This window comes from Myripristis murdjan, chromosome 10 (assembly GCF_902150065.1).
Source record: "Myripristis murdjan chromosome 10, fMyrMur1.1, whole genome shotgun sequence".
Classification (NCBI taxonomy): Eukaryota; Metazoa; Chordata; class Actinopteri; order Holocentriformes; family Holocentridae; genus Myripristis; species Myripristis murdjan.
The window spans coordinates 4,986,414-5,002,053 of record NC_043989.1 but is presented as its reverse complement, the minus strand read 5'-3'; the positions used below and the strand labels follow the sequence as shown (position 1 = coordinate 5,002,053).

The following is a 15,640-nucleotide window of genomic DNA, read 5'->3' as shown; positions in this document are numbered from 1 at the left end:
ACCACACACACCGATGAGCCTGGGCAAGTTCTCTGTTCGGCTCCGTTTGACTTGACTGACTGACTGAGGCTTTTACCCCGCTTCCTGGGAGCCGCTCGCCCTGCTTCTGGGCGTTGACAGGCGGACAAAGAGCTCGTACTGCGACGCCTTGGAGGAAGGACGCCGGCTCTTCCTGAAGGAGCTCGCCTCCTCTTTCCTGCAGGAAGAAACGGCAGCTATTACTACATCCTTTATGTATGTATCAGTGTGTGTGTGTGTGTGTGTGTGTGTGTGGGACAAAAGGATGTCTCATGCCAGAAAGCGGGGGCAGGGGCGATTGCAGAACAATGGATGAGCTTCAGTACATCACTAATGACGAAGGTAAGAGAGGAAAGAAACAAAACATCTGGATCCAGAAAAAACATTTGGTGTGCACTGAGCTCTTAATTGAGACTCGTGGGATGAAACGTTTCCAAGGTCAAATTTTCACTCAGCCTAGATGATCATTTTATCCCCACCTCGTTTAATTTGACTCACTATTTGCTTGTACTACTACTACTACACATCCAAATAACTAACCTAAAGGAAAATGTACAAAATAAGCCTCAACAGGGTGAACAAATCCCCCTGAGGTAACTTGATAACCGCCTCTCTGCTCATGACAAGGCTGCTCACCAAAGCCATCAATCATTTGGCACAAAACATGCATGTAAAATGATTTTATTACATGTTTAATAAATTGACAAGCGTCTGGCTGAAAAAAAAAAAAAAAAAAAAAAAAAAGAAGAATGGCCCAGCGTGACTGTCTGCAGCACAAGGTGTGGCCACATAATTGGATTTTGCAAAATCAATTAAACCGGCTGGACCCCTTGATTGCGCTGTGATATAATTAGATGTGGAGCAGGAGTCTGCTGTTCAGAGCCAACATACCTCATAATGAGCTGGGGCTATTTTTAACCCACGTCGAGTGTGTTTTTCTTTCATTTGATGGTCATTTAGCTTCATATTCCGCCTTAAAATCTTTTTCTGCACCTCTTTTTCTACAATTAAAGTGTGAAAAAATCTAGTAGGATGAGATAATCCCACTTGTTTCCATAATTTTCTTGAATGAAGTGTCATTTTCTTGATCCTACTGACTGATGTGCCTCATCCTGCCTTGTTTCAACAGATTTATAATTAAAGTACTGAAACAAGTGAAACTGCATTGGAAACAAGTGGGATTATTTCATCCCACTGGCAGATTTTTTACCATGTTTGAAGAAAAACACGATTTTAACACTGAATATGAGACAAAGTGTGTGTCTTTTGAATTAAGTCCAATAACTTCTCAGAGCTTTTCCATACAGCCCCTCTCTTTGTGCCTCCAACCAACCCGGCAGGTGATCAGTGTCATCTTCAGTTGCAGTAAATCCTTCCTGTGTGGGTTTATGATTGAATTACACTGTGCCTTACTGTGCATCCGCTGCATCTGACAGCTGGGGAAAAAAAAACAAAAAAAAAACAATAAGTGTCTTATCACAATAAAAGCCTCGGGAGCTGTAACTACCATCACGCCCGCGCTGTTCACTAATTGCGACGGACGGGTCCCAGGGGTGATCGCCTCAGACGAGGACAGAGCTGGCAGCCGGCCTGAGCATCACTTTTCAGTTTACGTTTCCTGAGCCAGTACAGCAGCTCCGTATCAGCTCCGTGCCAAAATGCATCCGGGGGCGAGACCTCAGAGTCATTAACTTCAGCCTCTGCAAACGTTTTCGGTGATGTGTCGACGCAGCACAAAGCAAAAAAGTCTCTTTACAGTTTGAGGCGAGTGCACAGAGAGCGCTCCCCTCCTCTGCAAATGGCCCACTCATGCCTTTTTGATGGAGTCATCAATAATGGTTGCGTTGCTGTTAGTGGGTACAATTACCTGCAGGTTTCGTCCCATGCTGAGAAGTCTCTTTTGTGCCTGGCCAGGTATTGGATTCTGTCGGACGGGACGGCTCCCAGCGCCGAGGCAGACACGGGCCAAATCGGCTCCTGGTTGCCCCATGTCAGCTTCTCCCTGATTAGTGAAGACAGACTTTCAAATAATCAAACTTACAAAGGGCTTGGAAATGTTTTGTGGAGCAACAAACACAAATATTTTCCAAGCAGGTAATTGCAGAGAAGGAAAGCGTGACGCGCTTCCAGGGTCAAAAGCGACTTCTGTTCCAGTCGACTGCTGCCCACTGGCGACTCGACTCTCTCTCTCTCTTCCTCATTTCATTTTCCATTGTTTTGCTCTTTAACCGCACATTCGCGGCGTGCCAGACATCTGCCTCTAATTATCTGCTTTGGGGAATTTGCATTCAAGGAAACACAGACCACAAAGGCTCCTGGACTCTCAATGACAATTTCACACTGGATCAGTGAAATATGTGGAATTGCACATGGTGTAAAATTTACAGAGGACTTGCCTTGCAATGCTGGAAATGTTCACTTAAAGACACAATAAATAATGCAAGTAAGACGTTCCAACATGGCATCCTTCTCGTTCCTGTTTGACAACCCTCTCTTCAGGTGTAGGAAAGATCTGTGTGTGTTTTGACAGTTGAATCAAATTTTTATCTAAACGGCGATGTTGGTCCTGATAAAGCTACTCACCAAGGAGTTGTGGCCCAGATTGTCTTTGAGATTTTGTGCTGCGCCAGTTCCAAGATTCTACGGTCATATAAGATTCACAAGAAATAGAAATCAACATTAAATACGGATGAATTTCGGGGACGTTCGGGCCCCGGGGTGATGAGCAATTTCTCGCTGCGTTTTGGTCCGTCCTTGTTGTAAAGTTTTCTACCTTCTAGCAGAGCTGCAATGCCCCAAAAACTTTGATCAACTCCTCACTTAGTATTCAAAAGTTGGCTAGAAATCTCAGCCCTCATTGGGGACATTACACCAAACTCAACATGAATGTCAAAGCATTTTTTTTTTATGTGGTCATCAATTTTTCATTGTGTTTTTTTTTTTTTTTGCAAGTCAGCTCGAAAGAGAAAAAACGCGCTCAGTTTTGCATTCCTTATCTAAAAGCAGTTATGGTCACACATTATAACCAAGCTCATTTAATTTCATCAGACAGAAGGAGGAGTTCATGAAGGCGGTGCTCACCTGTTGGATGGACAAAATCTGGACTGACTCCCTGCAAGACAAAAAGAGAATACAAGAGATGAGAAGCGCCTTTGCACAGTCAGGTTATGTCACATTTGATCAGACTCAACACTTTGGACCGAATTGTTCAACTCACCCTGTTTTCCAGACACCATCTCGCCTCGCAGCTGCAGCAGCAGGACGGACGGGTCAGCTCGCTGCCCTCCTGCTGTTGCTAGGGTGCTGACAAGAGTCCTTAGCAACCCGTCCCACAACCAGACAGGGACTCCTTGAAACTGGAGTCTGCCGTCCCACCCATCCATCTCGTGTCACCAGACTTCCGCCGCAGGATGTTGAATGGAAAGTGATATCCTGAGGTCAGCGCAGGGGGCGGCGGCTCGAGTATTTCTGGACAGCTGCTGTGTTTGGAACAGACTCCAGATATAAATGTGCTTTGACGGAGTGACGACAGCAGCTATGTTGAGACGAGCCCTCTCCCTCGCATGAGAAATCAATCTGCGGTCCCGGGTGATATGACATTATTATTAGTTTTATGCCCATAAACCTGGCGCCGCAGCGTGGCCTGCTGGCTGGGGAGACCGTCCCCAATCTGGAAGGTCACAAGTTGAGCGAGTTCAGTCCCCTTGAATAAACAAACCTGGTGGCTCTGTCTGCCCCAAACACTGCTCACGAATAAACATAACAAGTCAACAAACTCACTGGAAACAAGTTGTTTATTTATGTATGACAAAACAGTTTACACTACTATATCAGTTCACCACAGATCTCACAAAAAAGAAAAAAAAAAAAAACTAAACAAACAAACAAAAAACTGCACTTTAACACAACAGCTTGATTTTTGGTATTTAACAACAAAGTAATACTTTACAATATGACTACCTTTGCAAAGCAGTTATGAATGGTTTATATTTAGGTCATTAAGTAGTTTGTAAACACTTTATTAATAAATCATTAATAAACAACTGTAAACACTTAGCTCATTCATAAACAATTTATAACACAGCTTTCATGCATCAATGCAGGTTCACTATTTGGCAAGATAACGTAAACAGCACAGATGCAGTGCAGTAAACTGATCTTGCCAAATAGTGAGCCTGCATTGATGGATGAAAATTGTTATAACTTTGTTTGTTGATGCTTTCGTGTGTTTACAACCTAATTAATAACCTAATTATAAATCACTGATAAACCCTTAATTACAGTAGCTTTATTGTAAAGTGGTACCAAGAGCAATTTAAATGTTTTGGATGTAGAAAAACACAAGGTGCTGGTTGAACTTTGACCTTTTCGAAGCCGTGCGTGCGTGTGAAGGCCTGGCTTGTGTCTATAAAGCCGAGTTTCCATTCATTTCTCAGTGCACAAAACAATTTAAAAACATCAGAGTGTCACAAATTTCACCAACCAAACAAATAATACCAAAAACATTAAGCGGCAGATAGTTGCTGGTGTCTCCCTGAAGTCCTTCAAGCAAGAAAAACATTAAAGCTAATCCAACCAAAAAATGTCATAAAGGTACACATTTTATTCTCCCTTTTATAAGACTGTAAAGTCCCACCACAAGACAAAATATATAAATATGAACTTTGTACCATGCAGGTCATTAAGTTTTAAAGCTGCAGTCTGGAAACAACATTATTATCACATTAAGAGGCTCTGTACTGACGAGGGTACTGACTAGTGTTGAGGTCAAGTAGCTAGGTGACTATTATTACTGGACACTAAAGATCAATAATAAAATAAAAACTGAGCAGGTATTTATTGGGGCAAACAGCTGAGCTGAGCAGCCTGCACACTGCGCCTCAATAAACACCCACTTTATTTAGGTTTAAGTGTCCTGTTGAAATTCAGATCTACTCCAAACAAAAAGCACAGATTGAATTAGAGAGCACAAAACTCATCAACACGGCTTCAAAGCTCATTAATTTAGACTTTTTTATTAAAGCTGCACCAGGCGACGCTGGCACGCTGGCGGCCCCAACAGGCGGCAAGCGGTAACTGTTTGGAAAACCTGAACTCTGATACCCAGAAATCCTTGAACGTAACATCAGCAGACTGCACACCACAGAGAGGTGAGGCTATTTTTTTTTTTTTTTACTTTTAACATGCAATTTGTCACTTTCTCTAATTTTGGTGAAGGTAAAATGTGACAGAATATCATTATGAAGGAAGTATTGTAGTGCTATAGAGATGCCATAGCCTCCAAATCATATTCTCCAGATGTAAAAGAAAAAAAAAAAACATGTTTATTGGCCCTATTTCCCACCTGTAACACCTGAATTTGACTGAATCTGCAGTGTTGCAGTTAGCAGGGAGGGGACGCTCTTCTCTGCTGCAGAGCCACTGATAAAATCTTTTTTTCCTTCCATAAAATCCCACCTGGTGCAGCTTTAAATATTTACAGACAGGTGACAAAAGAAAAAAAACAATGTATAGTGTCTTAGGAAGGCACTGGGCCACCACAAGCCTCCAGAACAGCTTCCGTGCTCCTCGGCATGAAGTCTGTGGAACTCCGCTGGACGGATGGAGCTCCATTCTCCCAAAACATATTCCCTCATTTGGTGGTTTTACGATGGAGAGGCGGTGGAGAGTCCAAAATCTCCCCTGGATGTTCAACCGGGCTGAGATCTGGTGACTTCGAAGGCCACAGCGAATTAAATTTAATCATCTTCATCCTCATCAAAGCATTCGGTGAGCCCTCAACCCCTGAGGATGGAGGGGCGGGGTGGAGGGGTGGGGGGTCACCCTGGAAAAGGCCGCTCCCCCATCAGGAGATAGGATTAAGATAAAGGTGATCACTCGGAAGAACTTTGTATTGATTTGCAGAGTGGAAAGTGAAGGATGACTCATGCGAGCACATCACTTTGTTCCACATCGCTGCAGATCAGCGCCACTCAACTCTCCAAAGTGCATTTGTCTTTAAAACGGGAGCTGCAGCCCTACAGCCCTGCTAGAGCATCCCTCTGTGTGTTCAGGATCTTTTGGAAGAACGGAGCTCCATCCCTCCAGGACAGTCCCAGACTCTCAGAAAATCTCTGCCAAGGAGCTTTGAAGCTGTTCGATACTTTACTGAGACACTTCGTTTGTTTTTTCCTTTGATTTATCACCTGTGGACTGAATGTTTTGATGCCGTGCAGATGAGCAAAAAAAAAAAAAAAAAAAAAGTCAATCCAGTCTGTAGGATCTTTCCACACACTGTTTGGCTGTGTTTGCTGTCAACAGACATTAAAATTCACATTAAATCACATTAAAATTGATAAATCTGTGGTGCTGACAGGCAGACTGGTGGCTTGGCTGGTGTGTGTGAGCAGAACACAGATGGCCTATGTGTGTTTCTGCAGCCTCATACAAATCCACTCTGACTGTGCGCCCCGCGGCCGTCTACCTGCAGGCTTCTCCACGGCCTCAGAGATGGCTCTTTATCCACAGTGCTGTGACACTTTACTCTGCTAACGCGGGAGCTGCATCATAAAGCACACGGTAACAGGGAAAAAATATGGCTGCATTTAAAATTAAAAAAAAAAAAAAAAAAAAACACACAAAAGAAAAATAAATCTTTGGTAACAACAAAGCGTTTGTCTTGATCACAGAAACGTCTTTAAGATTAAACTGGAGGCTGATGGAATAAATATGATGGTATATCAGGGCCACAGCAGGGGGGGAAAATGATCGAGGCAGGGGACGTGGGGGAAATATTCAGAGAAAAAAAACAGAATTTCCAAGATTAAAGTCATAAATTTACGAAAAAAAAAACAAACTCCCAGGTTTGATTGAAAAAAAAAAAAAAAAAACTCGAAAAGTTTAAGATTATAAAGTGATAAAATTATGAGAAAAAAATGTTTTTCTTCTACTTTTTTTTCCTTAATTTTTTGGTTAAGGAACCACATTGCCTCATTTTGCAGGTTTTTTTTTTTTTTTTTTTTTTTTTTTTTTTGCACAATGCAGACGCTGCTGCTCCTGGTGATTTTAACCCAGAATCACAATGTCATCATCAGCATCCTGTCATGAATCGGGCCTATTCAGAAAAAAACATTTTGATTTTATAGTTTTTTCTCATAAAGTTATGATTCCTTAATTTCCCCCCTACAATGGCCCTTATACACCGTCGTACATTAAGACCGAAAATGACCAGGAGTTTGAAAATCTGAACTTAATCTTTGGTCATTTAGTAACAGAACGTCAAATGTATGGTACCATATTTACCATGATACAATGATCTGTAGCTTATCGAATGCTCTTCAGTCCGAGAGCTCGCACTTTCAGAATTGTAACTATGATATAAGCTCTATTCAAGATACCAGAACGAGAATAAAATATTACGTTTGTAGCCAAATACCTGAGGTCGGTGTGATTTCGCCAGATGTAATGAAACCCACGGGAGAGTCAGAAAAGGTGCTTAACGAAGCGACACCAAAAAATACAAATTAAGTGGCGATCACCAACAGGCCGAGGTCTTAACGGAGGACTCGGCCAGGGCGTGCACGTTTTATCTGCCGTCAGACACGATCTGGGCGATCAGGTCCCGTGCGTCCTGCACGCCTGAGCTGAGCTCCGCGTCGCCCCTCCTCACGTGGGTGCCGATGAGGAAGAGCTTGCGCTGGTCTCCCACCTCGGCCAGCGACAGGCCGTCATGCAGGTCGGTGATGCTGCAGGCTCCCGGAAGGTCCTGGAAACCGAAGGAAACCGTGATTAGGCCGGAGGAGGCATCGCACTGACCGGTGGAACAATCAATCGATCTATCAGTTTGCTGTGAAATGTTAAAAACAACTACAAATGCCCATCAGAGTCACCACAAAGTGCCTCCTTGGTCTGATGAGCCACCAAAAAAATCCCCAAGTATTAATTTTTAACGATAGGAAAAGGAGAAAAGCAAGAAAAAAAAAGATCAGTTGTGAACTTGTAACTAATAAAAGTTAATATTGTTACTTAATAAATGACAAATAATTATCTGATTATCAAAACTATTACATGTTGATTTCTGGCGACTGACTAATTCTGAATAATATAATATAACTGAATAGTTGTGTGAGCACTAGTAAGCATAAAAAAATGAAAACTAACTGCATCAAATGGAATAAAACCAAAGGAAAAGCGAAGGAAAATTGTGAAACTATTACAGTTCTGGTCAGGAATTTACAGAACAGTATGTGAGCTCCTTAGAGGACGGGACACTGGGGACTTGTTACACACACACACACACACACAGCACGTTGTTTTTCTGTGTTTCTGACCTGTTTGTTGGCCAGCACCACTAAAGGCAGCTGGGGGTCGGAGGCCAGCAGCTCGTGCAGATGTGTCTTGGCCAGGGGGAAGAGCTCGGCCCGGGACGAGTCCACCACGAACACCAGCAGCAGAGCTTTGGACATGTAGCGCTGCCAGTACGGCCGCAGGTGCTCCCGGCCTCCAACTAGCACAGAGAACACGACACTTCAACACTTTGAACGCCGCAGAGACCTCGCCGCCTCAATGTTCTGCGTCAACGTGGTTCCTAAATTTTTCCCCGTGCAAAAAGTGAATCTCTCGACTGAATTTGAAGTTTTTGCCCAACCCGGTCCTCGAGGAACCCGTGCCCTGCAGGTTTTTCCTCCAGCTTTACTCTTGCACACCTGATCCAATTAACACCCATGCGCCTTCATGCACCCCTTGTTCAGGTAGATCTGTTTCAACCAATCAGCATGAAGCCTTTAAATGGATCAACAAAACAAAACAACAGCCAGCAGGACAGGGGCCCCTTGAGGACCGGGTTGGGAACCAATCGTTTTGAGCATGATCTCATTTGTTTGCTGTAATTACACTGCAGTAGAGCTACAACTAATGATTATTCTCAACGGCAATTAATCTACTAAATCATTTTTAAATTAATCTTTTGATAATTTAGCCTTTAATGAGTCAAAAAATAGCAAAAGCTCATGGGAAGTTGGTGTGCCTTCAAATCACATCTTTAGTTCGATCAGCAGCCAAAAACAAAAATCGTAGCATCTTGAAGTTGGAATCAATTTTAGTTAAATAAATGATACTGGTGTATTATTTAAATAACACATTTCCTATCAATTGACTGACTGATTACTACCCTTGTAATCTAGCTGTTTCAGCACTATATTGTGGTACAACAACTAATGTGACATACTTATCTCTGAAAATGCAGCCGATAGCATCTTTACTACCCAACAACATCCCCTCCACCCACACCGTGATACTTCCAGAGTTCAGATTTACTTTCTAGGAACTCGATCTGCAGGCCCTCTCGGTGGATGGACACGGCGTTGAAGCCCTGCGTCGGCTGCACGTCCTGCTCCAGGACGCCGGTGGCGAAGCAGTGCAGCAGGCTGGTCTTCCCGGCTCCGTCCAGACCCAGAACCAGGACCTGCGTCCCTCTCTCCACAGGCCGGGACTGCAGCACAGACAGAGAGACCGGTAACCGATCCAAACTCACAGAAGAACCACGTTTTCTGGTCAAGAACAGTGCAAACTGATTTTTTAAACATAACACAAAACCTTCACTGTCTATATTTAAGCCACAATGGAAAGGCATTGTGGGAGCGTCTTGCCTCCTTAGTCTGATGTTTGTGCAGCTGAAACAGGATCTTGGGGTGAAGACATGATGCAAAAAGTCTGAACCAACAGGAGGCCAGTTAAGGGAGAGAAAGGCAGTTTTATTGGATGGGAGTGGTGTGACAAATGTTCAAAAATGTGACGGTTTTACTGGGTGACGATTTTGCTCACGCCTTCAGATACAGCATGAAGTCTCCATCATAAATACTGTCTCCAGGGAAACACAAATCAGGAAATTTTGGACATAAAAATTAGCGAATTCATAGGCATTCACAGTTATAAAGAGAAACAGTCTGGCATGGAGAATTGGCTATTAAGTTGAAAAGGTCATTTTATATTTAATTATGACTTAAACTGCCCTCTGATCCCTTCATGCTGTTGCATATCATCAATTCATCAATTGGTGATGTTCAGTGAAATCCAGGAGTTAGGGTTAGTGTGACGTCATCAAACTAAAATAACCAACATGGCAATACTTGTAGGGAACATAATCAGACGCTCAAGATCCATTAATCTGCTGGATAACTGTCTAACTGGAAGCCTGAGTTGTTCTGTGTAACATCAATGTTAAAACTGCACAGTGGCCTTTTAGCCCTGACACTGTTTTGCATTTCGAGTGATGTAACACCTGCTCTGCTCTGAAAACAGCCGAATAAATGCACTTTTTCCTCGGGGTGTCCATGTTGTTCCACTTCATCCTTTTAAATAGTCCGATGTGGAAAGAGGGAAATTCCAAGTAGGAAGTATCTCAGTTCCCTGCTTTGTGAAGGTCTGGGGCGTTTCTGTGCCTGAGCTCTAAACCAAGATGCCTTGATGCTGCAGTGGTTTTCTGTCTAGTGAGACCCACGAACCCCAAAACCTGACATTTACTGTTGATGCGCTGGATCGCTTCAACATTTTCTGCCATCACACTACACTGTAGGAGGTGCTGGAAGTGAAAGTTGAATACACGCTTAGGGCTGGGCCATATAACAATATCATATCAAATCTGGGATTTTGGATATCATTAAGTCATTATATAACTGTCGTGTTGTCCTTTCCTGGTTTTAAAGGCTTTATTAAAGTGAAATGATGTAATTTCCTGAAATTAGTAGACTGCTTTAAATGTTGTGTTATTGGCCTCCACCTGCTTGATCATCATATCTGCATTATTCATGATTGTTTATCAAAAATCTCAACATGTAAATATTTTGTGAAAGCAAAAATCATCCCTAAAATATCATCACAATATTGATATATTCAGTAAAAAATACTGTGATAGTTGAATTTGTCCATATCGCCGAGCCACACCACCAAAACAACAAGACTAACCCAGAAATGCCAATAGCTATTTTAAGTTGTGTGTCCAAGTGTTTTTGAGTGGAATTTTCCTTTAATCCTGTCCAACGCCTGTGTTGTAATACCCCTTTAGAAAAAAAAAAAAAAGAATAAAAAGGCAGATTGGAGGGTTTCTGTCATGTTTCTATCTTTCTGGTAACATCTGATCCTCTTAAGCATTAAAAAAAAAACAAGGACACACACACACACACACACACACACACACACACACACACACACACACACACACACACACACACAGCAACAGTTGTCAGGAGGGCGTGTCCTGTCCCAACAGAAACACCTGGTGCTGTTACCTCAGTGTCTCTCGGCGTCTCTGCGGCAACAGGCGCGGCTGCAGCGGCCACAACACTTTCTGCTCCCTCCGTCTCTCCTCCTCCTCCTCCTCCTCCTCCTTCCTCCTGCTCTGCTCCGTTGTCTCCCTCCGGCTTTGTTTCGGGCTCCGGCTCCTTCTCCTCCTTCCTCCCCCCCGGAGTGGAGGATGCATAGCTCCAGATGGCATAGGCGAGTCCTCCGGCGAGTGCAACCGAGGCGCCGAGCAGCCCGACTCCCCTCAGCCCGGACATCGTTCACACTCCCGCGGCGCTGCTTGAAACTTGTAGAAACCCCGCTCTCACCCGTCACTTTGCGTCATTTTCCGAGTCTTGCCCAAAAGGTTAAAAGTTGTTTCCACCATGCGGCTCCTCCGGCTCTCCTCAACAAGTGGATTAAGCGGACAGGAAGCGCAGGAGGAACTTCTGCTCGGTATTTCCGGGCTGGACTGTGGCGGTATTTTGGTCGTGCATTACCGCAGTTTGACCACCAGAGGGCAGAAGGCGCACAGTGTAATAATCACTATAATAATAATAATCCTAAAGCGCCTTATGTCTGTACTGCAAAACAGTTTAAAATGAACTTGTGCTTAAAGTTGGGTTTTTATCTCCCATGGTATCACTATAATCCGATAATATCCGATTAATATTCTTACAGAGATTTACAGTGTGTTTGTGCTATTGGTTTTACTCAATAGTGAGTTTATCTTAGTGAACTATTTATTATTTTATTTAATATCACCATATTATGATGATATTTTGCACTTTTGGCTTTCAAAAGAATGCTTTATAAAGAGAGTTATAAGTGTGATTTTTTTTTTAATTTATTTTTTTTTCTGGAATGTAGATCTTGATAAGAAGTGAAGACAGGTTTATATAAGTATTATAAATATTTATATATGTATTATGCTGCTGCCTGTGCCTTTTCAGTTATTTAACTTTCACTCTTAATCTCTTTGTTTGCAGTATGTCTAGACTGTTTACACTTATTGTAAAATAGACTATATTGCATGCACTGTTTATTCTTTTTGTATCGTGTGTGATGACTGGATAAAAATACTATTACATGATAATGTAGAGCAGTTTTGTCTTTGGTTCTCATTTGTGAATTTATAGTGATCAACAATTAACTGCCCCTCTTCTAAAAATTACAAACAGGGAAACTGACATGACAAAATGTATAAGTAAAAAAAAAACAAAAAAAAAAACTTAATGACTTTATAATAATCTTAATGTACCTCATGTACTTTATCCTCCATGCTCTTGCTGTGATATATAAAAATTCCCATAGAGCTCGCAGTTTTGCTGTGATATTTGTGTATCCCTGTGAAATTGTCATGGGATTTCTTCAGGTTCAAGGGCACACACTGTATCTCTGGCTGCTGTCATTTCACCATGTGCCTCATGCACCCAGACTGTGAGCTTCTATTTCTGTCTGTAGCATCATCACCAACACGAATCCCTTTTTTTCCCCCTGGAATGATTTGTTTTGCAGTTTCCAGGTTCACCTTCTTATAATAGCAACCTGAAAAAATAGCTGTTCTACATCAGCAGCTGCAGGGACAGTTGGATGCTTCCACTCTTAGGATAAAAATGACACAAGCCTCCGTTACGACAGCTGAGAGAGATAGTGAGGCCACACACAATTATTTTTAATGCATTTAATTTATTAACAAAATTAAAGAGTCTCTCTTTTTTGTGCTTATTAACACTGGAGGTAAACAGAAACTCAAGGATTCTAGCTGTTCAAATGAAGTGTTCAGTTAACAACCAGATGAATTTGATGCAACATGGTGAGATAAAACAATCAGGACAGAATCTCTTCAAAATAAGACATTTAAACTGGAGAGTCATCCAGACATTTCACATTTGCTCCATCCTTCCCCTCACCACTTGATGGGTGCTGGCTGGTCGGTCCTCTTCAGCGGCACCTTCTCGTGCTCCGGGCAGCTGAGGAGCCAGGCCTGGATTTGGCTCTTGTCCTCCGGCACGCTGAGCTTCTTCCAGGTGCGGGCCCGGAGGGACAGGGGCCTCCTGCGGCGAGAGGCGGCCGTCTCCTGGCTCTGTTCTGCCTCTGAGGTGCAGGAGTCCACCGTCTCGACCTGGCGGTGCCTCCGTGACTTGGACATCTCCTGGTAGCAGCTGTAGCTCTTGTTCTTGATGGAGGAGAGGAGCCGAGCCCTGGACTCAGCCTCCATCGGCTTCTCCTCGTCACCAGAGCACTTGTCTGCTTCTCGTTTTACGTTTGAAAAGGTCTTCTCCTGCCAAGAGGTGAACTCTCCTGCACAGCTGTAGAGGCGTTGGGAAAAATCTGGATGGGCTATGTTGATGTTGTCATTCTTCTCCACCATGGTCTTCTTCATCCCCTGATAGTGGCTCTCGATGTTGGCCAGCTCCTCCAGGAACTCCGAGCTGAGCAGCTCCTGCACGGTGCTGTTCCTGCCAAGAAATGCTGTGCACACTGACTCCGTGGACTCCTTCTTGCGTAGTTTCTGGAAGGAGAGAAAGTGAGGCATGGCGGTGTAGTGGATGGCTCTGGTTGCAAAGAGCTTCTGCAGGATGTAAACCACATCATAGTGCTGGGCGTGGATGGAGTCTCTGAGGAACTTCTGCACATAGGCCCAGTCCTTCAGGGCGAGTCTGATCTTCATGGGAGGGATGGAAAGTTGAGTGTGGTAAAATGCATACATCAAATACAAGCCTCCAACCTGAATCTGGTAGCTGTGTGGAGGGAGGAAGTACTTGACAGCTGTGGTCAAAGCCACCCTGCAGAACCTCTTCATTTCAGTCAGGCCGAAAATGCCTCTGAACACGTCCGAGAAGCCCATCTCCCTCCAGATGGCTGAGAAGTGCTCAAACCGCACCGAGTCGGTGTGCTGGAAGCGAGCCAGCAGCTCCTCCACGTCCTCTGTCAGAGGTTTCCAGAAGAAATCAGAGTAAATCGCCTTCATGCGGGGCATTCTGGCCTCCAAAACAAACCCGGAGCTCGCACTGCACTCACAGGTCTCACTGAGCTGGGAACAAACCCACAGCCGGCAGGTGAAGCTCGTTGTTAAATTAACCAAGGGGAGTCTGTCAAATGGGAGGATGCAGAGCTGTCAATCAAAACTTTTACAAAAACCTTTATGCTTCACATGAACACTGCCTGATGACAAAAACTTTATGAGGGAAAACTCAGCAAACTGACTTGCTGGGGTAACTTACAGTCTTCCATATGATTTATTAAAATTCAAAGCAAAAATGGAAAAATGAAGACTGCTAGGAATAATCAATCAACTAAAGTTCCCATGAAATGACCTCACATGACCTCCACTTCCTGTAAAACAGAGCGTCTCAAACAGTGGCATCATCCTGCACCAGTGGCTGTAAATTAAAATTTCCATTAAAAAAAACCTGTACAAATCTTTAAACATCCTCTCTCACCCACCTTATCCCTTCAAATGAACTTGTGTTTCTCTCCAAAAACTGAAATCCTGTTGGTTTGCACTTGTGAATGTTCCTTCCCTGCACTGTGTCCCAAACAAACTTCCTGTTTCAACAGGAAATACATCAAACCAAGAAAATAAGAGTCTATTTCGTGGAGTCTTTAAATGTTAATGGTGAAAGGCGTTTAAATACAAGAAATCGGAAGTTGATCCAGTATCACTCATCTGACATTTAAATGCACAATTTCAATAATTCTATCATTAATTAGTTAATTAATTAATTAATTCAGTCGTTCTAAAGTAATCTGATAATTTCTTAATTGCCTCTCTTACCCCCATGTTTTTGAAACTAATCAAGTGAATCCCCACAGTGTCCACAGGGCGACAAAGTCTAAGGAAATCGATAACGTCAAATGGGAACTTGAGAATGGAAAGTGACTCTGAAGTTTTGTCTCCTGCAGCCAAATAAAACCGGCAGGAAATCTTCTCGGTGCACAGACGAAACGACGAATCAAAGCTTAAAATACACTTAAAATCTTTGACAGCACACAGCAGGGAGCATCAGTCAATGACAGGTCAAACCAGCCAGTGAGAAGAGCAATTTAGGTTGGAGATCTGATGTTACACACATTATCGAGTCTTGTCCTTCAAAGTTTCAAAACTAGATTTGTCTGGTGCAGATTTAAATAAAAAGGCATCTTAACCAAACATAAAATCCTGTAAAGACTTCAGTTTATATGCTCCTCTCTGATAATATTTCTTATCTTATCCAGAAGAAATCACTGGAGTATTCCCAGGGGAGCTTACAGTTTTGGTGTGAGAGCTGTATAATATTAGGAATTTTTATAGTAAGGCAGCAGGGTAGGGTTTTGTGGGACAGGAAGCGACCTAACAGAAGTGGTAATGAAAAGCTGTTTT

General features: G+C 43.1%; 2 protein-coding genes across 2 annotated transcripts; both read right to left on the bottom strand.

Moving 5' to 3' along the window:
* Positions 1-6,999: 6,999 nt before the first annotated feature.
* On the bottom strand, positions 7,000-11,741 carry arl9 (ADP-ribosylation factor-like 9). Its single transcript, XM_030062453.1, has 4 exons — positions 11,283-11,741; positions 9,313-9,487; positions 8,328-8,503; positions 7,000-7,762 (listed from the first exon to the last, which is right to left on the bottom strand). The coding sequence occupies exons 1-4, from the start codon at positions 11,550-11,552 to the stop codon at positions 7,583-7,585; spliced, it is 801 nt and encodes a 266-aa protein (XP_029918313.1). The 5' UTR covers positions 11,553-11,741; the 3' UTR covers positions 7,000-7,582.
* Positions 11,742-12,943: 1,202 nt separating this feature from the next.
* Positions 12,944-14,802, bottom strand: LOC115366131 (snRNA-activating protein complex subunit 1-like). Its single transcript, XM_030061390.1, has 2 exons — positions 14,725-14,802; positions 12,944-14,369 (listed from the first exon to the last, which is right to left on the bottom strand). Exon 2 carries the CDS (start codon positions 14,255-14,257, stop codon positions 13,184-13,186), a length of 1,074 nt encoding a protein of 357 aa, XP_029917250.1. The 5' UTR covers positions 14,258-14,369; positions 14,725-14,802; the 3' UTR covers positions 12,944-13,183.
* Positions 14,803-15,640: the final 838 nt, after the last annotated feature.

Coding starts and splice junctions, on each gene's coding strand:
- arl9 (XM_030062453.1), bottom strand. CDS start 11,552: ATGTCCGGGCTGAGGGGAGTCGGGCTGCTCGGCGCCTCGGTTGCACTC. Junction 9,488..11,282: donor AGACGCCGAGAGACACTGAG/GTAACAGCACCA, acceptor TCTGTGCTGCAG/TCCCGGCCTGTGGAGAGAGG. Junction 7,763..8,327: donor TGGTGCTGGCCAACAAACAG/GTCAGAAACACA, acceptor TTCGGTTTCCAG/GACCTTCCGGGAGCCTGCAG.
- LOC115366131 (XM_030061390.1), bottom strand. CDS start 14,257: ATGCCCCGCATGAAGGCGATTTACTCTGATTTCTTCTGGAAACCTCTG.